Genomic DNA, 15,614 nt, shown 5'->3' with positions numbered 1-15,614 from the left:
TGAGATTATGCATATGAACAACTGTATTTGTGTACTTGCAAAATTGGGCCCTGAGACATATAAAATCATGGCCTGACTTCCTGGATCACTGTTTCTGGAGCATCATGCAGCATAAGCAATACTAGTAGAGCACTAACTTGCTGACAATGGACTTGAAACCAAAGAAAATTAAGCTGAAATGCTAGTGTATCAAAAATGACAGGAGCATTGCTGTTGTTTCTTTCATGAAAAGGTCTCACTGTTAGATTCTGGCACAAAAGACTAGTTTTAGTATAAAAACTTGGTGTCAGATCTTGAACCACAGAAAAGACGTGCTTGTTTCAGAGAAGGTGACTTAAAGACTTAAGCTGTCCTCATATTTTTTTGACCAGTCCATAGGACACTAGAGATCCGTTCAGTTGTGTCAAACTGTTCCCAGACTAATATGGGAATAGCGCATCACATATGACAGCAGCAATAATGTAGAGATGAGAGAAAAGTCTTGTTTTTTATTGACTAGCAAGCACCATGAGTAATAAAATTCATGGACTCTCTAAGTGAGAGGAGAGGTCCCCCTGAGTTCCATACCTCCCTCACATCTCCTGCCCTGTTACTTTGCATTTCCAGCTCATGGCTAGAAAAAGAGAGACTAACCATGTACTGCACAAACCTTGAATTCAAGAATAATCCCAAAAAATTGGGATTTCTGTGATTTATCAGCTCTATTAATAGCTACACAACTTTGTCCACAAGGAATATGGGAATAAAACAACAACTTTTCAGTCTGTTGTTTTTTTCCGTTTATTTCCAAAGGGTGAAAACACCTTACTAAAGATATCCAGCCAAACATATTGTCATTTATTACCAAGGCAAATCTTTAAGGTTTAAAGTCCAATGTAGCATTATTCCCAATCATCAGGCTGAATTTAGGCTGAACTTGGTGCTCTTGTTCTGAATTCAGTGAGTCCATGGGAAAAGGAGAGACCCCACAATATCTGCCCCATTGACAATGATTTCTAAGATATGGCATTCAGAATAATGAAAAAGTAAACTATTTACGCAGATGGCAGTGTTTGCTACCTGGCTACAGGCTGATGCACTTCATTAAACAAATGGTTGCACAAATTTCCTTGTGGCAGATGGTTTATCAGTAAAGAATTGGGGCTACCTGTTTTAGTTTATGTTCTTCTACAGCAAGAATGTCAAACCCTCTGATGTTTGAGCAGAATCATTATCTCAGTCCTTCCTGTGTCTGGAGCATTCTGGAATATTTTCTCTTGACCTTAAAGGTGACATATCAGACCATTCTCCAAGGGAAACCTTGGGCAAAACAGGGTTAAAGCAGAGCAGAGAATGGTGTTCGAGCAAAAGCCAGAAAGAAAAGTACAGAGGAGGCAACAGAAAGAGCAGTGGAGCAGGATGGTAGTTAGGGAGTTGTTCAGAGTACTAAGCAGCTGTGGATACAAATGTTGATGAGCTCCATCAACATATGAATGACTGTGGTGTGTCTATGAGCCATCTCCATATAAAATTTATAAACCACATATTTTAGTAAGTCTTTTATTAACTTCATGTATTACAGTTAGTAACTTTACATAATAAACTTCACATTCAATGCAATTCACACCCCTGAATAGAGGGCAGAGAGCAATTCTATTGTAGTAGCTTCCATTCCTTGAAGGAACAGAAAGAAGCATTGCAATGATAGCATCTAGAGCACAGCATGAGCTCAAAGGTGTTGTCATTCCCAGCCTGTGCTCAGAGACAGATCTTGCAAATCCCAGAGGAAAAAAAGTATCAAGTTGAATAAAAGGAAGGTGGACAAAAATCCAACTGCATCTCAACTTCAGTCCGCTTGACTGTCATTTAAAATTTATAACAAGGTTCAAATAATCAAAGTTATTTGAAAGCATAGTTTCCATGGTCGCCTCTTTAGTGATGTCAGAATGGTGGACCTTTGGAAATATCAACTTATTTGGGTTAGTGAATTGATCTTCTCAAACTGGAAAAGCATGTTGAATTTCATAGCATGTGGACTGACTGTGCCTTGAATCATACCTTTTGTCTCTGAATTTTAACATGCTGCTTGGCTGCATTTTCAAACATTGACTACTTCTGAAGTCTTTTGTTACCTGTAGTGAAATAAAACCAGAATTCAGCATGTGATGAGGTAAGTCTTCATCTTAAAAATGTCTCTACTACAGCATACTTCTCACTATAACATTCATGTGTCTGCAAATCTTTAATATCATTCCAAAAATGTGTTTGTTTCCTTAGAATATAGAATCATAGAATGGTTTGGGTTGGAAGAAACCTTAACGATAATCTAATTCCAAATCCCCTGCCATGGGCAGGGACACCTTCCACCAGACCAGGTTGCTCAAAGCCCCGTCCAACCTGGCCTTGAACCCTTCCAGGGAGGGGGCAGCCACAGCTTCTCTGGGCACCCTGTGCCAGTGCCTCACCACCCTCACAGGGGAGAATTTCTTCCTTACATATAATCTAAATGGACTCTGTTTAAAAGTTTTAAACTTTTACCCCTCATCCTATCACTACACTCCCCGATAAAGGGTCCCTCCCCAGCTTTCTTGTAGCCCTCTAAATACTAGAAGGCTGCTATAAGGTCTCCCTAGAACCTTCTCTTCTCCAGGCTGAACAACCCGAATTGGTGATGTCAGAGCATTAATCCATCTCTTGGTTGTTCTACCCAAGATGGGAGTATATTTAGTCTTAGTGATCTAAGTATATTCAGGAGATGTTTAGACTAACATAACAGTGATATGTGACTGAGAGAAAGAAGTGAGAAACCCTAACCAACACTCAATAAAAAATGTAATTTACAGTAGATTCTCTGAACCTCAGACAGGGTTGTGGCCTGGAAGAGCACAAGAATCTGTAGCTGTTTTGTGTCTATCCCAGAGACGTACTAGAGGGCACTTCTGAACAGTTTAGCAGTCTTTGATAAAACGCCTATTTTCATAAACTCACAACAATCACATTGTGTTTTGGAAGAACAAAAATGTTGGGCTTCTGATATAGTTCCCAATACTCTGTCCTGAGTGTGTTAGGAGCTTTCTGGAAGATTAAGACTGGGAAAAGAATCTGAAAACATTACCTAAATTATCTGCATGATTTCCCACGGAACAACTACTGATTTTACTAGCGATTAAAAAATAAGAACAGCTAAATAAGTAATGATTCTAGACTTCTTTAAACCCTGTGGAAAATTTATTGCTGAGTTCTGAGCTGTTAGTGCTTACTTACTTATTTTAATTTCTTTGATCTGCATATGAAATAGGAACCCATGAATGCGAGGAACAGCACAGAACCTGTGATCATTAACACCATCTGCAGCACACTCAGCATCTGGACCCGACCGGTGACTTTATTTCTGAACATTTCTGCTTTTGCATCCCCGATAACAGCAGACTGAAACAGTGCAACAAAAATGTCAGTTAAAGGTAAGTATGCAAACCCTCACTTGCTGAATATATTCTTGGCATGTGCAAATCACAGCATGAATTTAATTGCCCAATTTCAAGGCACCAAAACTGAAAAAGCTAGGTCCGGGTTTTTTTCATTTTTTCTCAACAGTGAAGATTAATAAACAGAAAATATACTAACCTCATTTAGCCAAAGAAGAGGAAAAATATAAGGCTTTTTGACTTTTGATAAAGCTCTGAAATGAGAAAATAAAATAAATACATGTTATCTTTAGTTTGGTGCATAAGACCAGTTTCTACTTAAACATTTTTCTTCTCTAACTACATTTTTACCTTCCAGATGTACCTATTTAGTATAGTTTGGGACTGGGAAAAAAAAAACAAAAAACAAAAAACAAAAAACAAAAAACAAAAAAAAAAAAAAAAAAAAAAAAAAAAAACAACTATAATTAATAACAGAGATTTTATATATCAAGCAACCATCTCTTTCTGTCTAGTCTTCAAATGTGGATAGTCAGAAAGAAGAAAGGCTGGACACATCTAGGTGCTGGTGAGAGGGTCTGAAGATCTGTGTGGTGTTCACCTGTCAGATATACAGGATGCTGAAATGCACATATGTACATGTATATTTGGGCCAGTGAGAAAAGAAACCACCAGCGACCTGTCAATCCTTGTGATAAAATCCATCTAGTGACGGAGAACACATAAATTCTCTCTCTCATTGGATTTATTACAGAAAATATATTTTGCCTTCTAGTTCATCCTCATAGTCCCCTCTTGGGTTTTGTAAGAATGTTATTTTCAAGATCATGCTGCCTTGTAAGCTTCTGTGGGGAAATTAAATGTGTGTTACAATATTTAGGCAGTGTCTTGCTCAAGAAGGTTTGCTCTTTTGCTGAAATTTATGTTCTTTGAAAAGTCATGACTGAAATTTTTGCAAGGAAGGCAAAAAGGCTTTGGGAAAGTATTTTTATTCTTTCTTGTCCCAGCCTTTTCTACTGAAACTCTCATAGACCAATCAGCCTTCTTGAAAAAGTCTTTAAAAACAATATAATGAAGTAGTACTTACTCAATTTTTGGTGCAGGCTTCACAAGGAGGTTTACTTGCAGCCTTTTTGCAAATTGTAGTGTAAAACCAGTGATCTAAAACCAGAAAAAAAATCTCACATTAATTTATTTTTTTTAATTTGATGTCTAAGCCTAGAATATGGACTGTGTTAAAAAGCACTTTGGTATTATTTTATTCTTATGAAATGTTAATATTTCTAAGGGTCTCTCATTTCTCATAAAAATTCTGATTTTGTGGCCTTACCATAGTTACTTTTGTAATTTCCAATTAGAAATGAAGGAAAAAAAAAAAAGGTTAAAAATACTAAATGAGTCATTAAATGTATAACATTTCATATAAAAATATATTTTAGGGGTTTTTTCTATCAGAAATTACCTATGTTTTCAATAAGAAGGATGTTTAATTTGCACAGGGCTGAAAACAAACATTTCATATCAGAACAAACATATTAAAGCAAATGGTAGATCTTTTCTTCATCTCCTTCTTTCCCTATCTGTCCTCCATAAAAACAAGACAGGGTGTGATTCTTGAAAATTTCATATCAGATTTAGGAAATCTTGGATGATATTTCTTTTCCAAATAAAATGCACCAAAGATCTAATTTTAGATATCCTTACTGAAGTTACATAGTTTAACTGGCAAATTATATGACTAAAAATATTTTAGTGAGAAATCCTGAATTTTACCTTTTCATCCAAATTCAGAGCAAAATAAAATTTTGGAACCTTAGAATTCATCACACAACTCAGAAAACTTTGGTAAATACTTGTAAAGTTAAGAATCTGAATCACTGCAACAAAAGTAGAGGTAAAATTGGAAGCAATCAAAATCATCGCTGTCATAAATTCATCAAGTTTGGGAGCTCTGTTGGACAATCCTAGTCACAAACACTATATTAGGTCTGTTCTAGACTTGTCTGTTCAGACTTCTAGCAATTTTCTTGGAAATAAACTAGCCTGTATTTATTTAATTTCAACTGATATAGTAATTATACAAAAAAAGCTAGTTATATAAAATTAAAAAAAAAAAAAAAAAGTATAGAGGGAACAGAATAACTTTCATAGAAATTATTTTTCTCAAAGTACTTGAAGGTCATAGAAAAGGCATAACATACTTCAAAGTTTTCAGAATCTATTTAATCTCACATTGCTAAGAAAGAAGAATCAAAACTTATTTTCCAAACTCTGAAGGTAAGAATGAGACAAAGTTGTGCTCTAAGTTTCCCCTGCTAAAACCATAACACTTTTGTGAGCAGATCCTGCAAAAGCAAGCATGAAAATATTGTATATTCTGCTCGTCCCTCTGGTAAAAAGCTTACTGTACTACAATTAAATTTAAACACTGCAGGTTTACTAAGTTACAATTATTAAATATTTGGACTTACAGGCTCTACATCTAGAAATGTCTCATGCTCCTTCTCATTGGGGCTCAGGCCTTCAACATCATGCAATATAGAATCACTTGCGTGAAGAAAATGCGGAAGAGAGATAAATACCGGTCTTCCTATTTGAAAAAACAAAGTCACTTGAAACATCAAGACTTGTTTCAGTGCTCACCTTCTAAGGCTGTTTTCCATGCAAACATAGTTTTTTATGTAGACACACAATCCTGATAAAAATGTTAAGAGTCCCACACCCCCCCCCCCCAAAAAAAATATGAGCATTTCTGTAATGCTACTGACATGAGGAACATTTGCATGATGAATTAAATTGTAGCTACAAATCCTGCTTGTCTGTGTCTACACTGTGGCAGTACTTCCAGTTTCATGCAGAGGTGAGGACCTGACTGCTACTGTTTTCCCCCACCTTCATGATCTTCTCTCAGTAGAAAGCAAGCCTAAAGGGAACCCATGCTGTCCACTCTGCACCAAATGCAGACTCTTGGATATGTCTATTTTATTATACCAATGATAAACTAAGCCAGTGGTGTCTCTCAGCCTCTGCATGTGTATATAGTTATGTACACACACACATGGAGTGTTTGTGAATTATCACAAATACAAGGGCTGTGACTATCTCTGTTTTTTATACAGTGCCCCCTCCTTTCCTTTCTATACATGCATTCCTGCAGTTTCAGTACACAGTCTGTAGTATCATGATTTTGCATAACACTATGTAAAATACAGAAATACTATAGTTTTCATTTGGGGAAATTTGTAGAAATGTAAAAGGTCTCACAGGCAATCTGTGGAAGAAATCACAGACAAACATGAATGTCCTGGACCTTAGAGTAACATCTCAGCTACAGAACATGTACTGTCTCCCCAGTTAAATGGCTTGTTTGGCAGTACCGTGTCACTACTATACCTGCTTTGCAGGCACTAATGTCTAGGACTCCAGCTAATGTGCAGTTCTTTGATATGACTTCATCTGTACAGAAGCAATAATTATCTCCGACTTCAGCAGGTGATGCAAATGCTTCACGAGGAACTGCAAAACGATAGAGTGATATTCCCTTCACATCTTGCTTGCCTTGGAAAACTCCATAGATAGATCTGAATATAAAAGAGGAGAAACAAGTTTCAGTCATTTGGATTAAAAATCTGAATTCATGGCAATATTCCTTAAGGATCCCCCAGCTGTCTCTCTCTTAAAAGAAACAAGTACTCCAGGAAGCCAAAGTCCATGTTCTCTTCACACTGTTCAGCAATTTTTAGGGGTGTTCCTCTGTAAGGGACACTATTCCACACTTTCACAAAAGGATGTACAAACTCAGACATGAGCATGACAATGCTCAGACAAAAGTATGAATACTGATAATAAACAATATACACAAAACTAACAAATTAATTGAGAGTTCTTTTCCCTTTTAAACCCACTGTTATGAAATTTTTAAATGTTTTTAGACTACAGTAGAGATACCTATCAATTTAAATCAGGTCTGCTATAGGTTTTTGCTGATCTGATGATACTAATCTAAGCTTTATGATGCAGTCAACATTTTGTATATAACCTTATTCCATTGCATATGAATCAGAATACAACTTAAGCTTCTTTTTGCTGATACATTATCAACCAATAAGGAGGAATTACTGTTACACTGTAATGTAACCAGGGCAGCAACAGTTTGTATTGCAGCCAAATAAAAGAAGGGTTCTGAGTTTTGCAACATGGACAGAACTATATTATCCATGACCCTGTTTCAGCATGTCTTTTGGGCAATTGTTACTGTCCTTCATTGTTCATTAATCGTGAGAATTAAATGGCCAGAGGGATCTCTCAAACTGTGTGCAAGCAGCCCAAATAATTTTATCATTTTTCCTCTTCATAGAATTCCCTTTCCTGTGACTTATAAAATGCCTTCCAGTTTGGGCATACAATTACTTCACAAAAAAAAGAACTAAATTAATGTAAAAACACTGATCTTTAAAAACAGTCTGCAAAGCAAATGCCCCACATCAAACCTAGTTAAAAGGAAGCAGCTGTTTCCAGGCAGCAAAATAAATAAAGGGATCGAACCTCCCAAGGTAAATACACTGTGATGCACTTTAAATCTTTTTTTACATTGCTTTCAGCAATCCCACTGGGGAACTCAGGGACACTGGATACACACAGCAGAAGAAGCAGGCTGAAAAGCTATCAGCATGGGATGTATTAAGCAGGTTTGTTTGCTTGTAAATAGATAAAAATAAAATATATTAAAATATCCTGTGAGAAAACAATTTTGAGTATCTAGTGAATGACAGTATATCCTGTCCTGCATAGATGATATTCTGCAGAAATGCCAAAGATGGGCCTAACTGGACCGTGCTGTGCCTATTGCCTTCTCAGACCAAATAAGCAGCATATAGTCTGGATCCTGAACTTAGAAGTTCAAGACTTTGTACCCTGTGGCCCTCAATGTCTTTCATAGGTCTGTAACAGCTCACAACAGTATCAGATATTCCTGAATTATACATCTGTAACTGGATGAAATAAAAATCACCACAAATAGCTTGCTACTTGACATAAAAAAAAGCGATAGAATCAGTTTCTGAATCATGAGCACAGCTCATGAATTTAGTTGTTTAGATTAAACTTTTATGTTGAACTGTCTCAGTGACCCGAGCCCAAGCACAGCCACTGCAGCGGCCCTCTGAAACAAAAGAGCATTTGGGTGGCACACGTGGGTGTGTGGGCACAGCAAGGAGTGACCAGCCTACCTGCAAATATCAGAGGAGAAGAAGCGCAGTATCTGATCCTTCTTAACAAATGGTGGGAATGATGCCCCATCTGTAAATAAAATAAAATAAGAGCTTGAAAGCAATTCAACTTAGAAGGCATGGTTTAATTTCTAGCTCAATACTCAGCTGCTACTTTCCTATAAAGCTGTGAAAAAGGTAAACAGAATGAGTCATTTATGAGGAAAATATTTATGTAAGTTATTGCACAGTGACCTGCACTCCACAGAGAAGCTTTAATTGTTTTTGAAAGTGAGCCAAATTATAGCATCTATTTTATTACTTTTTTTTTTTTTTTACAGATGTGAAGCTGTGTGATCAAGCTCATTAAAAACAGAGGATACAAAAAACAATCCTGCTTAATACAAATCCCAATACCTACTGCCATTGCTTCAAGTTTTATGCAGTCTAAAGACCTAAATCTTTCTAGAGATGCTTGGATGCTTGGTTCACCTGCAGTTATGGCACTTGGCACTAACAAGAAACACAACTTTAGACTTCAAAACTGACCATTTAATAATCAGTGGTAAACCTTTTTTCACCAAAGATTGCTCAAGCAGACCTCTTCTTTGTAAACTGTGATCCTCTGTATAGCTAATGGAGAGAAGGCAGCACTTCTAGGGCACAGCCCATCTCATTTCATGATAGATGTGCAAAATAGGACATAAAAATAGCACTTTGGTGATGTCTTTTTCTCCACTCATTATAAAAAGAACACAGACAGCCAGTTCAGATGCATATTTCTGCATTGCAAGCATCCAGAGTTACGTAAGAAGACTCTGCCATTTTCCCAAACAAGGTGTTGTAACAAACCTTTATCCGGTACATTTGTTACTTCTTGCTACAATTTCTGTTTAGTTTCTTAGTCAGCAACCATAACCAAGGGATTGAAAACATCTGTCATATCTTTGAATCTAGTTGGCAAGAGCAAGAAAGATAAATTACATACTGCCACTTGCCCGCTGCTGACAGAAGCATTTTTTCTTAAAGAGGTTCCAAGATCATCCTAGACACACACTCTATTTCTAAATCTTGGCAGTCTTGGGGAGTTTGCAAACATTGACTCATTTCAAGCTCCATACAAGAACGCTGCTTAATATTTTTTATCTAGATATTTACTTATATTATACAAGCTGCACTTTGGTGTGAAAGCTTGCAAGATAAGAAAGAATTCTCACACATACAAGACTTTTTAAACCTGCTGCTTCTCTAAACACACAGTTTTTCCTGAGCAGTCACACTGAATGGTCTTGTAAACTGTGTGATAACCTTTGCTAACAAGGAAAAGCTCCACATTTTCACTGCACTGGAGCACTTAATCTAGTTAGCTGACTATGTTTATTACATCAGCTGTGGAAGAAGAAAAAACAAAAGCTGACCCTGAGAAAAAAGGCTTCAGGCTCCATAAGAAAGAAGAAAATATTGCCTTCTTTAAAATTAATTACACAGTTTAAAAAGGAACTAAGATTCACAGACTTTTGGAAAGTCATATTCTTGTGATGTATTTGAAATACTTCAAAATAACTTGCCATGTTCTCTGAGTTATAAGGAAAACAATCTATTCCAGGTAAAGAAGTACAGGAAAAAAAAAAAAAAAAAAAAAGAAACCAGCCCAAAAATCTGCTTGTTTTAATGCTCGCCCACTGAAGGCCTACAGCTCTTTGCAAAAGCCTCCATCATGATGTCTGCCAGCCTCAGCTTAACAGATTGTGGTGTCCTCACAGCGATGTTTTCACTCATCAAGAAGAAAACTATTATCTTCAACAAATTTATCTTAAACAACTCAACTGTTTTCACATGCATTCCAAAAGCAAATTCAAAAATATTCTGTAGTTTATTCATCCCAAACTAAACTACTTCTCTTCTTCAGTCCGTTACACTTGCTAGTGGCCTCCAAACCACCTGTCTGACATCCTTCTCCCTTGTCACCTCAATTTCTTTTCATATCTCAGTAAAAAACTTTTCTGGCCATTCTGGTGCATAGAATTTTATTTTTCAACACTGTAAATGAATGTGCATCATTAGAATGCAAAGATAATTTTCAACTGCTATAACAAAGAAAAAGAATCTTAATTATGTTGTACTGTAAAAATTAGTAGAAAGAGAGAGCTGAATTCTTTTGTTGTGTCTCTTCCACATCTACTCTAGCTGAAGAAGGTGTGTGTACATGTACATAGAAAATAATATACAATGATGTATAATATATATATTATAATAGATACACAAATATGCATGTAGTAGTACGTATACTTTCATATTTATACAGACATTTAATATATAGAATACATATCTGTCAAAGCCCAGGGGAAATAACTTAAATATTGCATCTTTTTATTCCCTTGCAATACCAAGAAATGTGTTGAAGTTGTAAAAAGCTTCAATAGGCTCACCTGTGCCATTAACCAAATCGCAGTGACCTTCCCAGTATGAAAGATTCCTTTAAGATAAAAAAAAAAAGTCATGCTGAATGTAGTATATTATACCATGTAATCCATTTCATTACCTGTTTGCTCAATATAACTGCTCCAGTATAGGCCAGGTCCATTAGCAAAGTCAGAGGATAGATTTGTTCATTCATTTATTCAGATAAACTAAATGATGCGTTTGAATAGTATAAAAAGGATCTAGCTACTTAATTATGAAAAACGGAAGTAACTACTTGTGTCAAAGGATCAGTAACAGTCTTAAATCCAGTCTCCTAACAGAACCATTAATAGCTAAGAGACGTGGTTTTGCTAAGCCCAGGGCTTGATCCTTGAATTGCTGAAGATTTTCCATTTATCTATAGCTGTTAGTGAATCACGTTTTAAAAGCCATACCTTGAAAATATGTATGTTTTTTAATTATACAATGCTATGATACCTTTTATTTTTATAGCTTTCAATTATTGCCGTTTTTTTAATATCCTTTTTCCCAGTATAGACTTTGTAAAGTCCGTCGAATGTCCCGTTATACTGTAAGAGACACAGGAAAAAATAATAGGAGTTAGAAGTACTGAGCTAGATTCTAGCATTGTCTGATTATTCTTCCTCACAATAGCTACCTTAATTTTTATTCACAGAAAGATAACTGAAGAATTTGCCTCCTCATTGGCTTCACTTACCGGGTAGAAGACTCCCAGAACCGGGTCCAAGGGAAAGGGGACCTTGTTTAAGAAGGGATCTGTGTATCCCCACAGCAATTCTTTCACTGTTCTGTTCTGCAGCATGGATGACTTAGAAGCTTTAATCCAAGTATTTAATAGTAGCTGTATAAAAGTGTTTGTATACAAGGCAGGTGCAGCCTACAACAGCAATAAAATTAATGTTTAACATTAAATTATGCATGTGCTTTAGATCAAAACCACAGTGGCTAACTCCTAGAAATCTCTGGAAAAAACAGTTTCCAGAGTTGCAGCTCACTGTAAGTTAAGTTTCTAAAACTGACACTCCTTAACAAAACTATACTGGGCATGATTTACACAAAAGCAAAAAATTTGTCTTTACTGCTTACATGAGCTCACTAGATCATCCTTAATCACAGAACAGTTGAGGTTGGAAGGGACCTCTGGAGTTCATCTGGTCCAGTCTCCCTATTAAGCAGGACCACTGAGAACCAGTTGCCCAGGACCATGGCCAGATGGCTTTTGAATATCTCCAAGCAATAATCTCAAATCCCTATCTGTATAACATGGGTTGTACCACTTTTGGTTTTCTACCTTTCTGTCGTCTCTGTCTGTCACGTATTTCAGACTCACTCATAGTAAAAACATGTAAGTAAAGATATACAAGCCTTGTTACTTATTGTCTTAGATAAGTAGTTTAGATTTGCTGTTACATTAGCAACAATAATACTGCTAGCATAAAACTGAACAAGTGCTGAATCTCCATTATTTATTTACTTAGAAAGGATACATATTTGTAATAAACAAGTCATTCTTTCTGAAGAGTTTTAATTCTAATTAATGGATAATGTTTCTTAATTCAATGAAGAATAATGTAGATTTGCCAGCAGTAACTGTAATGAATGTTCCCAGAGGCATAAATATAAAGTCAAGTCCCTAAAGACAGTGAATAACTTGTGGAAAGCAAACAGAAATTATCTTTGTTGGCCTGTCTGATGAAGCAAGAAATAGTAACAATTTTGATAAGTAAATCTGTGTAAAGACAAGTGATTCTCTTAGAACAAGTACTCAACCTATGCCCGTTAGCAGGCCATCTCTTTGTACTCAGTGTTATGTGGAAAGCAATGGAAGAGTCTCTTTTGCTCTCATTTCTTCTCCCTCAACCCCATTAATCTTTTACTTTTGTCTGAACTTGAATGCAGAGTAAGCAGAAAGCATAAATATGACAAGATTATGAGATTGGAGAGATGTGGGTTCAGTCCCCTCGGGGTTAAGAAAGTGTGAAAAATACCTCTCTGAATTCTCCTGTGAGTATTTTGACCACAAGTTTATGACATAAAAGGTGGGCTCTACTGAACTGAAGTCAGTGCTGCCAAACAAGATAGTAAGGGCCTCTGTGGGAATTTGGGTTTACTCCAGTCTGTTTCTGAACAGCAAAATGGGGCTTGGATCCTCTGTTCTCATCTCCCCTGGTACAGTTTCTTCCAGGAATGATCCTATGCTTAGACCCACAAAGAGCTAGGAGATCCAATGTATGGGACCTGAGCAGCGTTAATACTGTGACACGAAGGACTCTCATCACAGGAAACAGGAACAGCTTTTCAAAAAATAAATGCAGGCCTAAATTAAGACACAGTCAGAATATATATGGTCTGAATAAAGTCATCTGCCTTTATTTATTAGGCCTTTTCTCCCTAGAGAAAAGAAATTTCAGGGGGACATCATCACAACATTCCAGTACTTAAAGGATAGTGACAAAGAAGGTGGAGACTCTTCCTTCACAAGGAACAATATGGACAAGACAAGGGGCAATGGGTACAAGTTGCACCAGGAAAGGTTTCATCTTGATAGAAGAAATAATTTTTTTTTTACAGTGAGAACAGTTGTAGAGTCTCCATCACTAGAGGTTTTCAAGGTGCAATTGGACAGGGTGTTAGAAAATCTCATTTAGGCTCCCTTTCTTGGAAAAGATTGGATTAGATGATCTTTTGACATCCTTTCCAATGCGAGCTCTCCTACGATTCTGTGACTGATTCTATAATTCTATATTGTGTTAACACCCAGGACATCTTCACGCTGCCCCTAGCAGCCACCCTCTCACAGTGATCCTGAACACTCACACACAGACACCACAGAGTTAATGCAAGACAATCAGGCAGCACAACTGGGGATGAACATAGATGTGAAAACTGTAAATGTCAGCCAAGGGCAAGCATGTTCAGCCTGTGACAACAAGAAAATATCTGGACTGAAAAGGCCCCAGCATTAGTCTAGGTGGGGAACCATGTGCTTTTCTTTGAAGGACTAAGGTCTCACTGGGACAGGAGAGCTCTGGGGGTGCCGTTGCAGTGGTGCTGAGGGGCACCGTGGGGAGCTTGCAGCTGGGGCAGAGAGGCTGTGCATCGAGCATGGGATATAATACAGCATTCCCTGCAAAGCAGAACTGACGATATTATGGAAAAAGTATGGCGATTCTGTCTTGTACTGTTCCTGCTGTACCTCACACAGAAAGGGAATCCATCCACAAACTCTTGACTCATACCCACACTAAAATTGCCTAGGATGATACTTTTTGATACATCCCATCCAAACTTATGTGTATGCTTCCATTGATAGGAACAAGTCAATTTTCATTTACTGTTAAGTTTACCCTGGGAATATAAGGAAACCTTAATACATATGCAAAGTGTCTTCAGAATTTTTTTTTTTTTTTTTAAGACAGTAATACAACTATCCTCAGTGCAACTGACACTAATGTCATCTGAGTTCACAGAGAAAAAACGTATCCTGTGTCAGTTTCAGTATTACTAATGCTAACTTCTTCCTATTTCCTCCAGTATCTCAACATTTGAATGTGAACATTACAGTTTCGTTTCTTTACTCACAACAACAGCAAGGTTGAGGCACGTGATGGTATCATTTTCTGTCCCAACAGACATATCAGGTTCAAAACGAGCAACGTTAGGCAACATGTAGGATATTGTGCCATCGTAGTTTTCCGTGATATTTTCTTTGGGTAAATATCGCACCCTTGAAATACAAAATAAAATCAGATTATTTTTAACGTTTTCTTTTCAAGACAGCACATAACCATGCCTGACTGAAATTTTTTGAAAAGTTGATGAACATTTTTGTAGATGACTGTTGAACATTTTACATCCACTGAAAGGATTCTAAAACTTTCATTTGAATATATGTAAAAAAGTCCATTTTCTATAAAATATTTTTCTTTTGGAAGGATTTCTTAATGCTTAATGGATTTTTTTTTTCCTTGATACTAAAATTAAAACAAATATTTCTTTTTTATTTTTATTTCAATAATGGACCTTGTATCTTCTGATATTTTGTTTTAAATTAATTATGTTTTATCATATTATTTTCTAAGCTTTCTTATGGTTGCCTGTAATTAGAAGGAAATGACTCAGAATGGTTAGTAAACACTCTCAAGTTTTGATCTTACAGGCCTGTGTTACAATAAAACATATTACAGGTTAAATCCATAATGGGAGTCAGTCTGATAACAATTCATATGCATGTGGATATTTATAAGCAGTCTTTTAGCTCCACTGAGATTCTCATAAGTCTCTCAAGCACGTCCTGTCAGCAGATCACTAAGGTATAAATCTCTGAGCTGCTGCAGACCTAGATTTAGCTCAACTCTTCAAGTCCCCATCCTCTTGTTGACCCCTGTGCAGGGCAGCATCCAGCAGGCATCATATGACTTATCATATGCTGTGAGTCCACAAAGCCTGTCTCAACTCCATCTCAGAAGGGATCTGCAAGGAAGTCCCTCAGATATTCCAGCCTGGGCATGGGGAGACCAAAAGGTTCAGAAAGTATTTCCTCATGGTACAGATGTAT

General features: G+C 36.8%; 1 protein-coding gene across 6 annotated transcripts in view; it reads right to left on the bottom strand.

The window, feature by feature from the left end:
- Window positions 1–1,525: 1,525 nt before the first annotated feature.
- CD36 (CD36 molecule) overlaps window positions 1,526–15,614 on the bottom strand; it is a 37,745-nt gene continuing 23,656 nt past the window's right edge. For all 6 annotated transcript variants that reach the window (XM_042793229.1, XM_042793231.1, XM_033004747.2 and 3 more), the window contains exons 4-14: window positions 14,639–14,783; window positions 11,754–11,933; window positions 11,513–11,604; window positions 11,041–11,087; window positions 8,633–8,702; window positions 6,798–6,985; window positions 5,876–5,994; window positions 4,492–4,565; window positions 3,604–3,658; window positions 3,244–3,408; window positions 1,526–2,111 (exon numbers count right to left, since the gene is read on the bottom strand). In XM_042793229.1, coding sequence (XP_042649163.1) covers window positions 3,244–3,408; window positions 3,604–3,658; window positions 4,492–4,565; window positions 5,876–5,994; window positions 6,798–6,985; window positions 8,633–8,702; window positions 11,041–11,087; window positions 11,513–11,604; window positions 11,754–11,933; window positions 14,639–14,783 — 1,135 coding nt within the window. In that variant the 3' untranslated portion in view covers window positions 1,526–2,111. The remainder of the gene's footprint in view (window positions 2,112–3,243; window positions 3,409–3,603; window positions 3,659–4,491; window positions 4,566–5,875; window positions 5,995–6,797; window positions 6,986–8,632; window positions 8,703–11,040; window positions 11,088–11,512; window positions 11,605–11,753; window positions 11,934–14,638; window positions 14,784–15,614) is intronic.

The sequence above is a fragment of the Tyto alba genome, unplaced genomic scaffold (genome assembly GCF_018691265.1).
Source record: "Tyto alba isolate M040663 unplaced genomic scaffold, T.alba_DEE_v4.0 Super-Scaffold_2, whole genome shotgun sequence".
NCBI classification, from domain to species: Eukaryota; Metazoa; Chordata; class Aves; order Strigiformes; family Tytonidae; genus Tyto; species Tyto alba.
This window is presented reverse-complemented; position numbering and strand designations above follow the sequence as displayed.